The sequence below is a fragment of the Gekko japonicus genome, unplaced genomic scaffold (assembly GCF_001447785.1).
Source record: "Gekko japonicus isolate JY-2015 unplaced genomic scaffold, Gekko_japonicus_V1.1 scaffold1872, whole genome shotgun sequence".
NCBI lineage: Eukaryota > Metazoa > Chordata > Lepidosauria > Squamata > Gekkonidae > Gekko > Gekko japonicus.
This window is the reverse complement of record NW_015159770.1, coordinates 225,832-246,262: the sequence shown is the minus strand read 5'-3', so window position 1 is coordinate 246,262 and position 20,431 is coordinate 225,832. Positions and strand designations below refer to the sequence as shown.

At 43.1% G+C, this 20,431-nt stretch overlaps 1 protein-coding gene across 1 annotated transcript in view; it reads right to left on the bottom strand.

Moving 5' to 3' along the window:
- The window catches only part of LOC107106428 (leucine-rich repeat-containing protein 16A-like), a 232,552-nt gene that overhangs the window by 38,992 nt on the left and 173,129 nt on the right, over positions 1-20,431 (bottom strand). The window contains 3 exon segments of the mRNA XM_015406571.1: positions 6,532-6,681; positions 9,677-9,764; positions 11,749-11,924. Of these exon segments, the coding sequence (XP_015262057.1) occupies positions 6,532-6,681; positions 9,677-9,764; positions 11,749-11,924 (414 nt within the window).

Below are 20,431 nucleotides of genomic sequence, written 5' to 3'. Positions count from 1 at the left end.
ACATTCTTTCACAACTCTAAGGGAAGAGGCAGACCTGATGGCGCCTGGCTCTGCCTCACATGCAAAAAGTCACATCAGCAATGGAGAAGCTGGAGTTTGGGGTCATGTGACTGCAGGCGTGGTCTCCAAACTTCTAGCCAATCCTATGTTGCAGCTATGACAACCAACGATTGGGCACACCCATGCCCACTCGCAATTGGCTAATAGCTACATCTAATTTGTGACTGGAATTGGGCTATAATTGTTCAATCCCAATGAGAGAGAGTCTCTGTTCTTGCTCTCTGTTCCTGCTCTGTGCTTGTTTGATTGCACCTGGAAATGCTGTCCTTTGAAGAGACAAAGGACTGCTTTGTGATTTAAAGCACATGGAGTGCAAAGATGGATTTTGCCTTTAAAATCTCGTGGACTGTTTGGATGCTCCTGAACTTGGTAAATATATATCTTTTACTGTGTAGTTAAGGCAAATTGCCTTACGCTTGTTATTTTATAATCTCTGGTAGTCTGTGCTATGCTCTGTATTGAATAAAAATTATTCTGATTGTTAAATGGTCTCTGATGTTGTACCTGAATTCCAAGGCTAAATCTTGTGGCCTAAACGCTCACCATATACGCTACTAATGGAGAGTAAAAAGTGTGCATCTCTGGGAATGAGTTGCTAATGTGTTAAGTTCCAGATACCAACTGAGAGTTTGAACCTCTAATCTCAGGTTGGGGGGGGGGGACTAATGTAGAGGTTCTGGTGGCATATTGTTCTGAAACCAGAGAGGGTTTAGACCATCTCGTGGGTTGTTGTTTAATGTACTGTAAAAGTACAGGATTACCTCCCATTCCTGGACTGGCCTGGGTGGGCAAACCCTGTACATGTGCCAAAAATCTATATTGGGAAATTTGTAAAGTATTTAAAAATATGTATTATTTTACTTTGGAATTAATTTAATTTTAGGATGTTTTGCACTCTGTTGTATAAGGAACTGTTGCTTGCTGTAATATACTAACAATGTTTTTGAACAATGGTCCTTTAAGAGGCTTAATGAGCACCTAATGCATTAGATCATTTAACCACCTGAGCTTGATTTCTATTCTAATGCTCAAGGTGTGACTGGAAGCTTATGCTATAAGAGGTAAGTGTACAACCACACATCGTTTTTAATCATGTAATAATTATGATTTACTTGTTTTTCTAGGGGGAAACGATTATAGAATCCTTTATAATAATGCCTAATTCTCAAAAATAATTTTAATTTGTAGGTTCCTTTGTTCTTTTTAATTATTTAATTGGCTTATAATGACTATATATTTTTTATGAATGATTTTATTCTATGAGTGTATTTTCCTTGCTTATAACAGATCCCCTGACAAAGCAATAGGCGAAATGTGTTGGGATCAAGAAAGAATAATAATAAAAAGTTTTTTCTACACGTTGATTTTTGTTTCTGCTCATAAAGCCTTGAACCTTTAGGGACAACTGTGATGCATGAACCATGGTTCAGTCTAAGCAGGAAGTTAGTATTGACAACAGTAGCCTCTAATAGCAGTGTGCAGAAAATGCTTATGATAGACATTTATAATATTTGAAAAAAGTCATAGTTTTCTGGAATGGTGCAAAAAGAATCTGGGGTGGTACAAGAAGTTGAATTCCCTTTCTCTCCGGTGCCTCCCAAATGCTACAGAAAAGCATACCCATAAATTGGCTATCACAACTCCATGTCATTTCAAAGGATATTTTGAAAGTAAGGGATCATTGTACAAAGCAAATCCTGAAAATAACCTAGCTTACATGTATTAAAGATTCTAAATCTAGTCTGGGATCCAACTTAGAATCATAGAGTTGGAAGGGGCCATACAGTCCAACCCCCTGCCCAAAGAAGTCTTTCTGTTGTCAAAGTCTCTTTTTACTCCTAATATCTAATGTTGTACAACCAAAATCTAAAATCATTTTTCAAAAGAAAAACTATGAAAGCAATTTTCATAAGAAGGACTCAAACACTGACCTCTGCATGTTTAGTGGAAAGTCTCAATAGAACCCTACATGGTTCCAAGGGTATGGAATATGCTCTTTCATGCAAACTAGCAGTTGAACTAAAATAATATTTTGCTGTGAACAACTTAAAAATTCAGCATTATTGAAAGTGCATTAAATGGACACATTAAAGTATAAAAGTGAGTCAACAACACATTTCAAATATATTTTAACTGTGTGCTTTTGGCAACTATTTGTTCCTAACAAAGTCTCTCAGAAGAAGAAGAAGAGGAGGAAGAGGAGGAGGAGGAGGTTGGATTTATACCGCCCCTTCACTACCCAAAGGTGTGTCTCAGAGCGGCTTACAAACTCCTTTCCCTTCTCCTCCCCACAACAAACACCCTGTGAGGTAGGTGGGGCTGAGAGAGCTCTTGACAGAAACTGCTCTTTTTCAAGAACAGCTCTTATCAGAACTACAGCTTGCCCAAGGTCATCCAGCCAGGTGCAAGTGGAGGAGTGGGGAATCAAACCTGGTTTTCCCAGATTAGAGTCTGCGCACTTAACCACTACACCAAACTGGCAAAGGAAAGGTATGGTTCACATGTAACTCTAATTCTTTTTCAATTGCTCTGTAATATATTCCTTAAATGGGCTAACTGACAACATTTTCATCTTTTTAGAAACATTCTCTCAAGGCCTTTCTAGTATGACAGATGAAAAAGAAAGCATGAAAATGCAATAATTCCAGAACAAATATTGATTTAAAGCCACTCTTAAAAGAACACAGGGTAATATATTGCTGCCATCCCACTGGAAAAACATCTTCCCCTGCTTCCCCTTTCCCTCAGCAGCCCTTTGATTCCTGAAAATGTATTAGAATTAATTTCATTTCATTAATTAATTCATTTCATTTCATTAAAATCTGCCTCCATTCCTGAGGACGGGAAGGTAACTAATGTCACCCCCCTCTTTAAAAAGGGTTCCAGAGGAGATCCAGGAAATTACAGGCAAGTCAGTCTGATGGGTAAGTTGGTGGAAACTGTTATTAAGGAGAGAATTAGGAAGGGAATTGAAATCAGCCAGTATCATAATGCCCCTGTATAAATTGATGGTGCAACCTCATTTGGAATACTGTGTGCAATACTGGTCACCACACTTCAGAAAGGATATTATAGCATTGGAAAAAGTGCAGAAAAGGGCAACTAGAATGATAAAAGGGTTGGAACACTTTCCCTATGAGGAAAGGTTAAGATGCTTGGGGCTCTTTAGCTTGGAGAAACAATGACTGAGGGGTGACATGATAGAGGTTTACAAGATTATGCATGGGATAGGGCAGGTAGTGAAAGAAGTACTTTTCTCCCTTTCTCACAATACAAGAACTCGTGGGCACTCAATGAAATTGCTGAGCAGTCAAGTTAGTACTTCTTCCTTCAAAGAGTGATTAACACATGGAATTCACTGCCACAGGACGTGGTGGCGGCTACAAGCATGGACAGCTTCAAGAAGGAATTGGATAAACATATGGAGCAGAGGTCCATCAGTGACCATTAGCCACAAGATATAGATAGAAACTTGCAGTCTGGGGCAAGTGATGCTCTATATTCTTGGTGCTTGGGGGGAGCAAAAGTGGGAGGGCTTCTAGTGTCCTGGCCACACTGGTGGACCCTCTGATGGCACCTGGTATTTTTGGCCACTGTGTGACAGTGTTGTCACATTGGGCCATTGGCCTGATCCCAGCATTGGCTTCTCTTAAGTTCTTATTCCAAAGGAAGAGGGATCCTCACAGGCAAAAAGTAATGTGAATTGGGGGCCTGCAAAGAGAAGGGAAATTGGGTGTGATCACTTTTCTTCCCCCTTCTGCCAGGGGAACTGTGGTAGGAAACATCCCACAGAAAATGTACATACAGGTTATCACACACTTAATGCACACACATGCAGGTTATCATTTTACGACCAATGTCAGGAGAATTCAGTCGCTAAGACCTTTATTTCCAAATGGTTTATAAAAATATGAACCATATATTTTCTATAGAACTGCTTCTAATAGCTTTTTGTATCACAAGTACCCTCAACTTTATTTTGACACTGCTCTTGTTGGGACAGAAGTTCAGGTTCCAATATATGGTGCCAATGATGTTTCTTTTGAGAACTGTGTCACTGAAATCGTAAGCTACAAGACACTCATTCCAGGTAAGCATCACTTAATTCCTTCAGAAAGAAAACAACATGACTTCCGGTTGATGGCGGCACGCTAGGCAGACCTCCCGGGGATGCGGTCTGTGCATGGCGGGAAGGAGAGGGAGCGCTGGCCCGTTACCCCCCCAGGGAGCCTGGTGGAAGGCTCCTAGCCAGGGGACTTTTGAGGAGTCGCCTCTTCGCCTGTGCGTTGTGGGTGAATTGAGGCGCTCCTCTGTCCCAATGGTCCTTCCTGCACAGTGCCCGAATGGGATCTAGTGACGCCGACCGGGGCAAAGCGGGGTCGGAAGACCAGATATGAACGTGAGTCAGACTGAGCGAAACGACGGTTAAAGAGAAAACAAAGCTCCCTACCCTATGTTGAAAAACGGAAAGTGAGGCGGGCGGGGGAGGGATGTCTCCTAACTGCATGAACTTTTGAGCAAATCGAGGGGGGGAACGGAAGAGAAAGCATTTACAACTGTTAAGAAATACTCACCAAGGCGAGTTCAGGTGTTTGAGCGCATATTCAGAGACTTTCAAAATATTTCTCAAAGTAAACAATCGAGAAAGATGGCGGGGAAGGGGACGGAGAAAGAGAAACTTTTGAAATCAAAACTAACAGAGAGCCCCAAACCGGAAGGAACTAATGAGCTGGCAAAGACTTTAGCAGAATCCATGCGCCCTCTACTGGACCAGATGAGTAACCTCAAGGAACAGATGTCGAAAATGACTCAGTGCATCACTACACAGCAAACACAGATAACTGAGACACTTAAAATGATGAATGAAACGGCTGAAAAGGTGAAAGAAGTGGACGCCACTGCACAAAAGGTGAAAAAGAAAGTTCAAAAGCTGGAAAAGAAGCAAGTTTCTACGGAAGATCAACTGCTACAATTACAAATGGAAAAAGCTATTGATTCTTCACTTCCAGGGCTTGCCAGAGACAAAGGGAGAGAATCTGAAGAAACTAATGAGTGAAATATTGGCCCCAGGGACGGATATGAAGGCAGAACTCCTGTTAAACGAAATGGATGTGGCCTATATGTCATATTCAGGATATATAAAGAAAAATAATCTGCCTTGGGAAATTGTGGTAAGATTCTCGAAGAGGCATGTGAGGGATACAATCCTGAAAGCAGTATCTGGAGTACCCCTGAAAGTGGGGGAGAATACCATCAGAACATTGAAAGACATTCCATTTGAGATAAGACAAAGGAGAAAGAAATATAAAGAATTAATTCTTTTTCTACAGACAAATGCAATTGGATATAGATGGTTAACGCCAGAAGGCGTAACCTTCAAAATCAAGGATAAAAAAAAGAAAAGATTGACTCTGTTTAGAAAGCACGGGAATTTTTAAGAGTCCAGTTGGGAGGGCCAGGGAGAGAAGGAGAAAAAGGGGAGGACAGCAAGTCCAATGGCGAGCTGGACTCGGAATCTTCCGGGGAGGACTCTCTTTCAGAGAAAGGGGCGGCCGCCCCTAAAAGTCCTTATAAGCTTCGGAAGAGATTAGGCAAGGAGAAGTAAAGGTGAAGGACTCTGAATTGTGCTTTTAAAAAATGTTGAAGTGAGATGCTTTGGGGTGTTTCTGTTTGACAGCTAAATTTTAAACTTAAGACTTGAAAAAGTCAATGCTAAACTTGACTTAGTTGATAGTAAGATTAACGGGATTAAGACTAAATGTATGGTTAAACTGGTGGGATGATCTCCTCTCTTGGGTTTTTAGTCAGTAGTGGGTATTTTCTTTATCCCATAAATGTAGTACCCCTTCCCATTTTCTGTTGTAGTTTGTAGTGTTAAAAAAATAAAAAATCCCCTCCGGGGGCTTAAAAAAAAGAAAGAAAACAGCATGAACAAAAATGCTGAGACAGAAAGGTTTTGAATATAATTTGTAAAACAGATTACCAGTAGCCTTATGGACGTTAAACATCAGGAAACAAAACATATATACAAAACAAATAGCTTTCATTTAAGTCCCTCTATTAGAATCAATATGTCACAATAACACAATATTGAGTGAGATGGACAACTGACAAACAGAATCATGACACAGGCAGAAACTTCCACGTTGTCATAAGCAAAAGTTTGTCATGGTAGTGCACTCTGATTTGTTGAAGCGATCAAGTCTATATGCCAGCAAACCCATCTATAAGATGGCACAGCATGTCATAGAAGCTACCATCAAGAGAGAACTACAAGACAAAGTGACAGGAAGAGACGTGCATCCTTGCATTTGTCTGCAATACCCATTATGGAAAAATAATGTGGCAGACAAATACCTGAAAAAAATTATTCAATAAAATGTCACCAAATAATTAAGAACAGTTACTGAAATGATCTAACATTCTTTCTTTCAGAACCAGTTCTCAAACAAAGGGACAAAGGTATCTTACCATGCACGTATCTAAGTCTTCCAAACGTTCAATTTCAGTTAGCTCCTCAACTGTGATGATGGACCGTTTAGAAGGTTTCTCCTCTGCCAGCTCAATTTCTAATGATTCCTGATGAGGCAGGGGCTTGCCTCGCCTGGTCAAATGGTCAGCCTAGATAAAAAGTTCAAATAGGAGAAAGCATTCTTTGGAAAAAGGAAAACCACCAGTGTAAAGTGATGCTTACTAAAGTGCTTCCAAATTGCAGGAGATGGAACTCAGAAGATCGTGGCAAATGAACAACCCTTCTAGATGCTATGTGGACCTTTCAAAATAATTTGGCTATCACCCAGCAGCAGCAAATACACACACACACACACACACACACACACACACACACAAACACGGGTCTGGGAAATGCACACTTGCACGATTCAGCTTCTTGGACTATACAGGTTTGTTTTGCCCATAGTTGTAAGTGAATGCCATCTCAGAAATGTTATAAAAGCCTATCTAGCTGAACTTTTATTCTCTTTTTTGCCAAAAGAGATATTTTTGCCAATTGCCATAAAATTCCCATTGTTGCCATCACTGGTACAAACAGGATGATAGATATATTTCAGCTACTATGAGTTTATGAGACCATCAGGGCAATGATGTCGAAAACACTCACAAGTAGGGCTGCCAACTCCCCCGGTAGGGCGGAAATACCCCGCCCCGGAGGCTCCGTTTCCCGACGCCGGGGAATCGGGGCCCGGGGAAAACCCCTCCCCGGCGTGCGCGTCACCGGAAGTGACGTCGCACGCTGGGGGCGGGGCCACGCCATTTGAGGGGAAAACAAAGAGTTTTCCCCTCAAATGGCAGCCGCGCGCACGTCCCGGACCAACTCCCGGAGAAGCGGGACGCTCCCTGTTATAAAATATATAACAAAGCTGATACAAAATGGCTATGCAGACTGACTGGATAATCTCCATAAATACTAATATCTAGATTTTCAGTCCACTCAGTCGTAGATGGGGAGAGTTCAGAGAGTTCCATCACAATTCCCTGGGAAAGCGCAGTGCTCACATTCCTGTGACAGATGGAATGCAGTTTGGTGGGCTGCACAATAGCATTTGGGTCCTGGTATTTTGCCCCATTTAAACAACAGGTCCACACAACTGCCAAAGCCTATTAGTATTCTGTTACCTGTCTTCCGTACTTTACATGGCAAGTCAAATCCTGAGTGCCTCTCATTGGTGTTTATCAGGTTATGGATATTGGGTGGAACTGACTGCATCCATGTTCACAACCATTCATTCCTGAGAATGAAATTTTGTGATTGCAGGATTTGTGTAGATCTTATTGCTGGGTGTTGGGATCTTTGTCTGGAGAAGCGCGCATCAGCCATGTCTCTGTGGATGGGCAACTCTCTGTTTTCAATTATCTTTGTATATTTGTGAAGGAGAGCCTCTTGTCTTTGGAGATGTGGGTGAGCGATGTGGCACAACTTGGGTAGCCAACAGGTCGGAGTGGGTTTAATACATATTTATTATTTATTTATTTGATTTATTACCACTGTCCCTGTAAACAGGCTCCACTGATGGTTCTCATTGTTGTGTTGAGTTGGGCATTATGTTTGTGGACATGGGGGCCGCTGAGCCACACTGAAGCACCATATTCTGCAGTACTATACACCAACCCCAAAGCTGAGCAGCTAAGTGTTGAAGCAGACACACCCTTCTGTCTAGATTTAGCCCTCTGCAGTCTTATCTTGACTTTAGGCCAGAAGTCCTTCGTAAATTCCTCTTAGAAGACGTTCAGAGCTCAGTGACTTACGGTGTGGCAAAATTTTGCTGCTTAGCTATTAGGAAACGTAAACTTATTTTAGCTGAAAAAATTGTATGATTCTCTTATTAACACTATTTTACTTTACTAATTTTATTAACTCTCTCCTGTTAATGTTTTTATATTATCCCAATGTTATTACTGTTTTAATCCCTTTTATATCAGAATTGTACTGTTTTACCGGCTCCTGCCGCAATAAATTAGATTGATTGAAGCAGACACACCTCAAGTTGTACCACACAATTTTTTCAGAATGTTGTTTCGCATGCATATTTTTGTTGCTACATTGGTAAGATAGTGTTTATAGCTCAAGGTCCTGTCCAGGGTAATGCCAAGGTACTTAGGTGTATGGTTGTATGTAAGTCAGGTGCCATTAAGGTAGATACTCAGCTCACAGTTGGCAAGATTGTTATTGAGATGGGAACAGGAGCATTCTGTTTTTCCTGGAGTTGGGATAAGCCATCATTTATGGTAGTAGTCAGCCAAAATTTCAAGGTCCCTATTCAGTATTTCCTCAATCCTTTCAATGGGTTTGTGCCTTACTGCAATCCCCATGTCATAGGCATAAGCAAACTTCCTGGATATCATCTTGGGAACATCAGTGATGTATAGATTGAAAAGAACTGGAGCGAGGAACGAGTCCTGGGATAGACCATTATTAAGTTTCTTCTGCTTGCTGATTGACCCATAATTACTCAGAAAGTGCTATCGCTCAGCATGTTATTTAGGAGTTGAAATCATGTTCTACAGGGGAAAACTTGTAAAAATTTGTACAACAGATGATCCCTCCCCTTGCCTATATCTAGACATGTTCTTGAGGCTGGGATCCAAATACCAGTTATCAAGTCTTTTTTAAGACCACGTTGGAACTTTAAAAGCGTGAACTGGAAATGTTTCAGTGAAGATCTGGATAGGTGTCTTGGATGGGTCCATCCAGCACATAATAACTACCACTGATTCATTGGAGCTGATATACCTACGGCAAAAAGGCACATTCTTCAAGGATATTGGAAAGAATATGTTTCAGGCTGGAGTGACCAGGGCAAGGGGCTGTATCAAAATTTCCTCAACAGCAAAGATCCAGAAGTAGCAGATGAACTACTCCATGAACTCGATGCTGTGCGTAAACAAAAAAGGACTGAAGCAACTGCAAATTTGGATTTCAGACATTTCAGTAGGAAAGCCTGGAACCTGTTGAAAAAACCATGTGAAAATTCACCTGTGCTCCAAGGAAATCTGGAAGTAACATCAAGCTACAGTGTAAATGAGTCAACTGGCAATTCAATCATATCAATCAAGCTTAGGGATATCTAGGGTGACTGAGAACACTGCAAATGCTTACCAGCTGATGATGGCAAAGTGACAGGGCATCAAGGGTCTCATCTACTATTCGGTCCGAAAGGAAAGAGGCCACAGTCAGCTTCACTTCACTGTATAAAGTAGAAAATCAGAACACCAGAGTTTTAATTCATGCAAGAAAATTCAGCTGTCCCTTACAATACTGATTGTATAAGATTGAGCTAAACCTTCCTTGAAAAAAGAATTTAAAAATACGAGAACAGGAGCAGAAGACATTTCATAAGGAATTATTAATCTTTATGTTGCACACCCTCGAACCAATTATGATAAAGAATTATATTACCAAAAATTATGGTAAAGTATTTCTAACATGAAAAATGAAAACATCAACAATATTTAACTCTTGCTAAATATGTGATGTCTATCAGAAAAATCAGGACTGGATTCAAGCAACTGCCTATTTAAATCATTTTTCTTGTCATGAATTAGATCCCAGATGTGGCTTTTTGCCCTGTTATACCACTTTCTATATGCAAGGATAGAAAGTTGGTTGCTTCTGTAATACCATCACTATTAAGCATTTGCAAATAGTGTTTTTCACAATATAATCTGCAAACCACGTAACAGACAGCAGTTGGGACTCTGGATGCTTTGTGTATGCCCTCGTAGAAGTTTGAGTCTTACCACCTGATACTTTTAACGACATCTCACAGCCAGTCAAGTTGTGTTACTTGTAGCACCAGTTCTATTGCTGCCCATGTTGATGGCCACTGAGTAGTGTTGCCAACCTCCAGGTGGAGCCTGGATACCCCCCGCTATTACACTTGATCTCCAGATGACAGAGATCAGTTCTCCTAGAGAAAAAGGCTGTCTAGGAAGGTGGATTCAATGGCATTGTACTCTGCTGAGGTTGCTGCCCTCCCCCAGGCTCTACCCCCCCCAAAAAAATCTCCAGGTATTTCCCAAGCCAGAGCTGGCAACCCTACTGGTGCTGAGGGGGCAGGAGGCAAAGGGAATGAAATTCTTGAGGTCCCTATCATAGGGGGGGGGGGGAGGGAGGCTACATATACGTAAGTGCTATAGGAGACCTAGAGGGAACAATTGTCTGGGGTCCTGTGGTGGCTCTCAGCAGCCCTGCCCACGTCATTCAAAGGTGTAAAATGCAAGAGGAGGGTAAGGACAGTTGATTCCCAGAATACCCAACTGACTTTTTGATGCACTGGATGCTTGTGCATATTGTAGAAGCCTCATATCCAGGAAGAACTTCCCTCGTGTAGCTGAACTGCTGCTTCCCTTGCAAGAAATGGAATGCTGTGGCATACTTAGTGGCACCTGATGCTGCTTGCAGCACTGTAACTCAGTAGGCCCAGGGTTTAAACTGGGAACATTAACACCTATAATTGTGATATAATTAATCATGGAGACTAAGCTATCTGACACAGCAAACAAAGCACAGGTATAGCAAATTAGTATTTCTTTTTATAGTTTGTCCTCTGCAGAGGAGTATCAGCGAGGCATTAATGAGAAGCATTTTTTTAAAGTTGTGTTAGTCACGTCTTCACATAAAATGGGTGTGCTCTGGAGATGCAGGCAAACAAGTAGACACAAGTAGTCAAGCTAACAGCACATTATTAAAACTAAATGTCACAGTTTTTTTTTATAAACAAATTACAAAATGTCACAGTTAATGTGCGAACAATAACATGAACTTCAGTTTCTACCCATGATTCCAGAAATTTAATTAAGACCACACTAGAAATTTTCAGCAGCACTGGGAGTTTGTACACCCTGCATCCACAAAGCCACTAAGCAAGGAAATGAAGTCGGCTACACAAGAAACTTCTGTAAACTGCTTCGAGCCTTGCTTTGCAGAACAGCAGAATAAAAATATTTTTAAAAATAGATAACTTATGCCTCCATCCAGACTCATCTGTCTAGGAGATAAACAAGAAATCAAGCACATGGGTATCCAAGGGCATGAATATTTGCTTTGGGTGGAACATGGAAACAGACTTCAATCCAGGAGCGTTGGTAATGCTCTCAGGGCAGATGTCTGCGTAAACAATCTACAGCACAAGTATACACATTGAAGAACAAGGAAGCATGTTAACACACCTAATTTTATTGAGGATGTCAATTCCAGACTGCTCCAACAGAACATTTTTAACAAAAGTCCGTGGGATAGAAATCTTCTCAGTACATGCTTCAATCAAATCTTGCCGTATGCGTGCTTTCTTCATTGCACTTGGACAGAGGTTTTCAGCCGCATCCACCATAGACTCAAGTAATGTCTATATCACAAAGCAAGATTGTTGGGACAAAAACCTACACAAACCATTACATTACTCAATGATATTACACACCATTGAAATACCACTTTGATTTCATAAATTACAGGCCTTTATGAAACTAAGATCCATAATCATATTATTCCACCATGTGGCTATCTTGCTAATCTATTCCTTTGTAGATTCACGTGAACTTGGTCTTTTAAAACTATCTAACATGTCACTAGCATGTATTACCAGTTCTGGATAGCTTCAGTTTTGCATGGTGGCAACTATATTTAATCAGAACTAATTTGCTACCCAGTTGCCATAAGATTACTAATTCACTGATGCTTCATTATAAAAGGTTGGGTGGCATCAACAGCAGCTTATACTAGACAAAAACCGGTGACCAGTGTGAAAAATGTTTACCAGCTTCTTTTCTAGTATAATCAGCTGTACATATTTAGCATAAGGTGTTCAAGCAGTACAAATTATATTTGCAGTGTTAAAAAGGCCAAACATTGCTTTCTTATCAAAAGAAGCAAATGTGCCAAAAAATAATAATTCATCCCCCTTAAAAATCACCAAAGCCTGTTCCAAAAATGTTTGATGACTGCTCAGTACAGTAAGTTTGAACAGGTCTATAATTTGCTAATTAAAATACTGAAATGTGACTATGGTGAAAAGGATGTGGAAACAGAGTTGAAAGATACGCTTTTTAGAACAGAACAGGAGGCATCAAGCTAATATACTTTTATGACAATTTCACTCTTCCTCACAGGATTTTCCTTTATATTGTTCTTAGCTGAGCAGCCCATTTTCCTTTCTTCTGTTTTTCTCTGGCTGTCCCACCCAGTTGTTTGAATGTATATTGGTAAATGCTGACCCAGTCTAGGGAACTGAGGGGAAAGACTAAAATCCTTCTTTTGTCTTTGTTTTATAATGGCACATGAGAGGCTGATGGTAAATCAAAACTAACAAACTATTTTATTTCACTTTGAGGGGAAATGGTCAGGTAGGAATTAGGTTTAGGACTTATGAGGTGAACAGGCAAGGCAACAGGAATGAGGTAACTTTGTATAAAAATAAACAGCAGACAATTTGTCACAAACAAGTACCCATTTCTGTTATTCAGACAGGTCTTTAAAACTTGAGGAGAGAGATTTCTTGGCAGTCTCTGCTTACATAAACAAGCATAAGCTTATTGATCTCACAGTCACTAAAGTTGGTGAAGGCAGGAACATTCATACAAGTTTCAGTTTCCTTCCTTATCCACTGGCTAGGCATCACCCCCTCCCCCAATCTTCTAGGAGCTATTTCCCTCAGACTTGATAGGACACCACCATTCACTAGGAGCTATTTCCCTCAGTCTTGACAGGGATGGGCTGTGTGTCCCTTTTCCCTAACTCAGGATCCTTCTTGATTCTCTCACAGTCTGCTTCACTCTCCCACTGTTAACTGTCAACCCCCAACTCCTAAAAGACACACTCAAGAGTTCCCTTTCAAACCCCTGTCACTCATTGTTCTCAGACTGGGTTGCAGCATTAACCATTTACTATCTGTCACAACTTTTTCAGATTTTTCTAAAATCATATAGCTGCCTTATCTTTCTTTTAAAAGGCAAAAATGCTTGGCTTCAATCCATTTTCCCCTGACAATTTCTATCTATTCATAGTTATTAATCACTGAATACAGAAGTCTGGAACACAAGACCTTTTGAGGCCTATGATTCCATGTAACAGAAAGCTCAAGTGTTCCTTAACACCACAGTTAAGTATGAACCCAAGCTCCTGAAGCAAGCAAATGCTTATTTCTTAACAGCAGTAATCCTGGAATCGATACATGTACATTTTTCTATCCTAAGGACCATGTCTCCCCATAGAAGAATGAGCCTGTTAAGGTAATCAAGCCCTCTACTTTTAGCCATTCCTCCTGGCCAGGATCATCTGTTTCTCTGCTGCCTGGCCTCGTTCAGTCACACCTCCCACTCGGTGGGACCAATTACCAGAAGAAGAAGAACTTCCCATAGAGTTGCATATGATTTGATAACAGATTTTCTGGGTTTTCTTTGGTTATGGATTTTATTTTATTATTGCATTTCATGGAATCTTTGACGGGAGAAAGGCAGGATATAAATATTTCAAATTAATAAACAAATAAAAGAGATTAAACCTTAGTGGAAAACATTTTCATTTAAAAATAACAAAAATTGGTACTTGGGAGACAAATCCACAGTAAGTCAGTGGTACTTTACAAAGATACTTACATTACAACATGCTCATGAAATATAACATCTGCAAGATATATACATATTCAACCCACAACAATTTTACGAAAGGAACTGTTAAAGCACAGAATATACAGCTCTTTCGCCCTTACATAAAGAGCGTATATGGCTAGGTTCTTATACTCCATTGCTCAAAGAATATGCATTTCTACTTTCTCAGAAACAAAGTGTTTTAAAAAATCTGAAACCAAAATTTCTCTCCAAAAATGAAGTATTTTTGAAAGGAAATGTTTTATTACCTATACAGAACAAAAAATCATCAGAAAATAATTGGATAGCCATAATTTCAAATTATGTTTCATTTCCAAACTAGTGGTAATTTTTAGTAAAGTCCTCTGAACAATTTGTCATTTAAAAAATCAGAGGCTACTCTTTTCCCTGCAGAGAGTCTAGACACTGGTCTTCACAAGAGATATGGTAGATCAACGGTGCTTTGCAAATTAGAAGAATATACAAAACATTTCTTATGCAAGATTTCTGATTGAAAGAGAAAGTGTAAAATTATCTGCATAAGTGACAATCCTCTAGCAATCCCCTTGTGAATTAAATTTGGTTAAAATGCATTAGCCTCCAAAGGAAAGATAACTGATTATGCAGGTATCAGTGACTAATCCTAGAGCTCTACATTCTGGCATCTTGCAGAGCAATTGTTATTTTGCTTCTCGTAACCCTTAAGCGCTTAAGGGATTTAAAGTAAAAACCGATATGCAAAATCCTCACCTTATCACATACTGAAGGGAGAATGGAACAAAACACTCTCTAAATTGCAACTTTTCCTTTTCATTAACTCCTTTAATTTAGAAAAAATAATTAGTAATGCAGTATTACTATAGTTCTTCATTACCTTCCCACTGACTAAAGCATTTATTTTTGTCTCAGGTGAGCAGAACTCAAATCTGCAGTTTTACAGCTGGTGATAAACCAGGAAATATTGTTGGGAACACACAGTTGGGAGCAGAATGTAGATAATTCTATTATTTTGAAGTTTCTGCTTCCGTACAGTGTCGTATAGTGGGCAGAGCAATGGAGTAACATCTGGAAGACTAGAATCTGGGAGACCCACATTCAAATCCCCACTCTGCCATGAAAGCTTGCTGGGTGACCATAGGCCAGTCACATGTTCTCAGCCTAATCTACCTCACAGCATAAGTTGCTTTAGATCCCCAGTGGGGGAAAAGTCAGGGTAAAAATGAAGTAAAATAATAAATACAGACCAATTATGGCACCCTGACCTGGATGGCCCAGGCTAGCGTGACCATGTCAGATCTTGAAAGCTAAGCTGGGTCAGCCCTGATTAGTATTTGGATGGGAGACCACCAAGGAAGTCCAGGGCTGCAGTGCAGAGGCAGGAAATGGTAAACTACTTCTGAACGTCTCTTGCTTTGACAACCCTACATGGTCGTCATACGTTGGCTACAACTTGACAGCACTTTTTGCCACCACACCACAGATGGCAAAAAATAATAATCTCAAAACGTTTACCTTGGCCTCTGCTATGCTCAAGACTGGACGTATGATAGCTTCCTTGATAGCCTTCTAAGGTTTATTCGATTTCATGTACCCTAATGGTACTGTGCAGCTACAAAAACATGAAGATTTTTCTTGAAATCCTTACAGCAAATGTGTGATTTACATTTATCTGACTTGACTGGAAAATCTTTCATTTACTCTCAACCATATTATATGCTTTTCTTCTTATAATGACACTTTCAAGGGATTGTTACAGTAATGGCTCCAATAAATACCTTCCTTGAAACATGGCATGGTGCATTCTCCCTTCATTTGCTACCAACATACTTTTTGCAATTCACAAGAAATGAAGGTGGCCAGTTAATCAAATAAGTCAGATACTCAAACTCATGGCCCTGTCCTGATTCCTACCTTGAGGAATTGACAACAACCAAATTTTATCCCATTGTGAGTGCCATGGCAACAATCCCACACCTGCTGGGACCCTTCCCCTTCCTCACCAAGCCACAGGGTAAATCTTTGCAGCAGACAGGCAAGTGGGCCAGTTGCCCAGGAGACCTCTGGCAGAAACTAGCTCCCATCAGATTAAGGCAGGATTAGAGGGAAGGAGGAACACAAGGTTGACATCAGCTGGCAGTGCCAGCTGTCAAAATACAGCAACACAGGTGCATGAAGATGGCTGGCTGAAGAGGTAGGAATGGAACACCTGCAGGTTTGAATATCAATCAATCAGAACCTTTATTGGCATATCAGGGCTTGAATATGTAGGAGTATGGTGGCCGAAGGGGAGGAACTTGCCCTCTAGACAATGCCAGTTAACTAAGCATTCTGAATAATCAATAGTAATAGACTTTTAGCATTCTTCCTGGTAGTATTTGGAAGTGAAAGGAACGTCAGAAAATTATCTTAATAAGATCTTGGTAAGTAATTTTTTTCAGTTCAAGATGGCGACCGGGTGTGTGGCTTGGGTGCTGAGCTCCCCTGTGGTACTCTAGTATTAGCTTAATTTAGTGATTTTTAGCCTAGTTTAACCGGCTCCAGCAGGCAAGTGCATCGGGAACGGCATATTGCACACAGCAGCTGTGGTATTCGTATTGAGGGACGCTGAACTGAGAACTGGAGATGCCGGCGCCTGTAGGTGTGGCTCCCATCCGTGGTGAGGCCTACAGCAGCCTAGGAGCTGCGGAGCTGGGCAGGAGGCGTTGTGGAGCTCCCACCGCTGACTCCGGCGTGGTAAGAGCACAACTTGGGAGCGCTGGGTGGAGCTCCGGGAGCACCCGGCCCTGGCTTAGTGATGCAGCGAGGGGTCCTGCGGGGCAGTGCAGGACACCCCGACTGGTAGCCGGGCCCATATGAGGCGCTTCGGGGGCTTGCGGAGCCATTGACTGCGCGGGGCCCGTGGCACAGGGACTGGCGCGCGGCGGCTGTCATGGTGGCCAACTGGGGATGGATGGGCGAGCGGAGACGTCGGTGGGGCAGCGCGACCAAAATCGGCAGTGAGGGAGCTGACAAGGACGATGCGATTTTTAGCCGGTGGTGAGAGAGCCGGGAGTGAACCCCTACCCTAGATATTTTTGGCGGCTGAGCGGGAGATAGCTGGGATCGCTGAGCGGGAGATAGCTGGAATCTGTGCTCCAGTGGCATCTGGGATTCGATCTGGGGCCACCGGACTGGACGGGACATGTGGAGTGGGGCCTGCCATTGAACTGGAGCAAACTGCTTCGGAGTCGCTGCGGGTGAATCCGGCGTTTGGCTAGCCTCCCAGGTTGCGACTGGAAGGCGAGGGGGCGGGAAATTACAACTGTTGGAACTCCCCCAATGGCCGATGTGAAGAACTACAAATATCGGACCCCCTAGTGATCGAGGAGTAGAATATCTTTAGTGCGGGGAGCCAGTTAACTTTCCTAGCACTATGAATGTCGATGCCGAGCCTGAGCCGAGGACTGCATGTTAGTGGGTCTGCTAGTGTAGTGTGTTGTGTTGTTATGTGCTGTTATGTGAGTGTGTGGTGGATGAATTCCTGTGGGATTGTAGGGGCCTTAGTTCATGAATTAGTTTGCCTCTGACATGAGCAATAGTAACTGTTTTTCCTCTTGCATCAATGGCATTGTTATTTTATCTAGCAGAAATGATTGTAGTAGTTAAGTTGTTGTAGCTGGATTGGTTTTGATTCTGTTATTGGTTGTTGGCAGCCTGAGGCATAGCGGAGCAACAAATCCCAGTGCTCTTGGGGAGAGGGAAGTAGAGCGGTGGGTCCTGGCAAGGTGTGGAGGGAAGGATACGGAGAAATAGAGAGGTTCGGCGCCCTTCCAGCCTATGACCCATCCCGAGGGTGGCCAGCAGAGGGGCCAGGAGTGGGAACCCCCTTCCATCATTGGTGCTGTGCAATGCCAGGTCTATTAACAACAAAGCTAAAGTTCTGCGGGACTTTGTACAGGAACAACAAGCTGACCTGGCATGCATGACTGAGACCTGGGGGGGGGAGGGCGAGACAGTAGCTCTCGCCCAACTTGCCCCGCCGGGGTTCTTGGTCCTCCATCAATCATGGACTAGGGGGCGGGGGGGAGGCGTGGCTCTATTCATTCGAGAGGCTTACTCCTTCAGGGCGCTCCCACAGGTAGCGATCGCAGGTGTTTTGTGTGTCGGTGCGATGCTGGAGGTTGTGGAGGGTTTGGCTATTTGGTTGGTGTACCGACCACCTAACGCGCCTGCCAATAGTCTGCCATCCCTGCTGGAGGACATATCAGGCTGGGCACTGGAGCACCCTAGGTGAATTGTCTTGGGTGACTTCAACGTCCATGCTGAGGACGTGACCTGCAGCCAGGCTATGGATCTAGTGTCGTCCATGGTGGCACTGGGACTCTCCCAGTTTGTCTTGTCACCCGCGCATCGGGCCGGTCACATGCTCAATTTGATCTTTTCGGTAGGTCAGACCACCATGTCCTGAGGGCCATGTCCCGAGGGCCTGTCTGAATGCCCCGCGCCAACCCTGTTTAGGTGGCGAGCTGATTTTGACTCGCCCGTGAAGCCAAATGGACCTGATGCGGTTCCAGATGGCTCTGCGGGATCCGAGGCCCCCTGGTGGTTCATTGGATGAGCTGGTGGAGGATTGGAATTGCCGACTCTCCTCAGCCATCGACGAGATCGCTCCCTGGCGCCCTTTACACACTCGTAATAGGCGAGAATCCTGGTATACCCAGGAGTTGCGGCGGCTGAAGTGAGAGCTGAGATGGCTAGAGAGACGGTGGTGCCGGGCTTGCGACGAAGTGTCAAGACCATTCTATAGGACGTTTATGAGATCCTATGAGATGGCAGTCAAGGCCACAAAGAAAAGAGTTCTATGCAACCGGTCTTTGACAGCTCTGCCCCAGGGTAGACAAAATGCTAGGGAATTGGACTTAGGCTGTGAGGCATTTGCGAGCTATTTCGCAGATAAAGTCTTGGCCCTCCGCCACGACCTCCCCGCCACAATTGAAACAGTTAGGGAACTTGAGGCCCCTTGCACGCCTTTGGTGTCGGGTTTAGTGACTTTTGACCCACTCAGCCTGGAGGAAGCTAACAGGTTGCTCGTAGCTGTGTGCCCAACCACATGCGACCTGGATCCGTGCCCCTCCTGGCTTATTAAAGCGGGCCACGAGGGGTTTCGAGGTGCACTGCAGGAGATTGTCAACAAATCCCTCGCTGAGGTACTCCATCATCTGCCCCTATCATGGGCTGCAAGCAGGGGTCTTTTCATAGAAAAAGAGCTGCAGGAGCTCATTAGCATAACTTATTAGCATATGTCACACCCCCTGACATCACCGGAAGTGTGTCAGAAGGCCACACCCACCACTCAGGCGCCACCCCAAAAATCTTCAAGGTATTCCCAACTCAGAGCTGGCGAGCCTATCTGATGGCACATGTGGGGAAAAACAAGCAAACCACCCATGTCCAGTAGAGCCCAGTACATACGAAGCAGGTGCCACTCTTAACCACGACACAAAACTGGCTCTTCACTCAAAGGGTGCGTTCAGACGCGGCCTTTCTGCCGGCATAAACTGCACCGGCAGAAACGTGATCAGACTCACCCTCCATCTTGCGAATGCCTCCGTTGGATGGCCGCTCACACGCTGCGGGCGTCGGCGGTTTTTTTTTTTTAAAGCAGTTTGAGCATGCGCACAGGCAGCCATTCGGAGAATGGCGATTTTTGCGCATGCTCAACCCCCCCCTTACATTTAAACTTTAAAGGTAAGCACTTACCTTTAAAGTTTAAACCCCAACCTGGCCTCCCTGTAGTCCCGGACTCCTCCGGGACGGTAAAGTAAGGGCCTGAGCGCATATCGCTTAGTTTTTAAAAAAAAAATGGCGGGGGAAAGCCGGAAGCCTCAGGCTTCCGACGGAAGTGGCTAGTGGAGAGTGATCAGACGCCGGTTTGTATCGGAAGCCACCGTTGTACTCTGTTTACCACCACTTGGGACCTAGTGGCAGAGTACAACGGTGTAAAAGGATTTACAACGGTTAGGGACGGGAGGCAGATGTTCGCCGTGTGAACGCCCGTAAGTACACCGGTTGGAACCGGCACCCTAACCGTTGTAAATCCCCCGTCTGAACGCACCCAAAGAGTGATTAACTCATGGAATTCACTGCCAGAGGAAGTGGCAGTGGCAGAGGATAAAATGGAGGAGGGTAGAATGATGCTGTAAGCCTTCTGGAGGGGTCCCCATTTGGAAGAAAAGCAGGGTTATCAATGTACACATTAGACAGAGAGAGAGAGAGAGAGGAAGAGACAAGG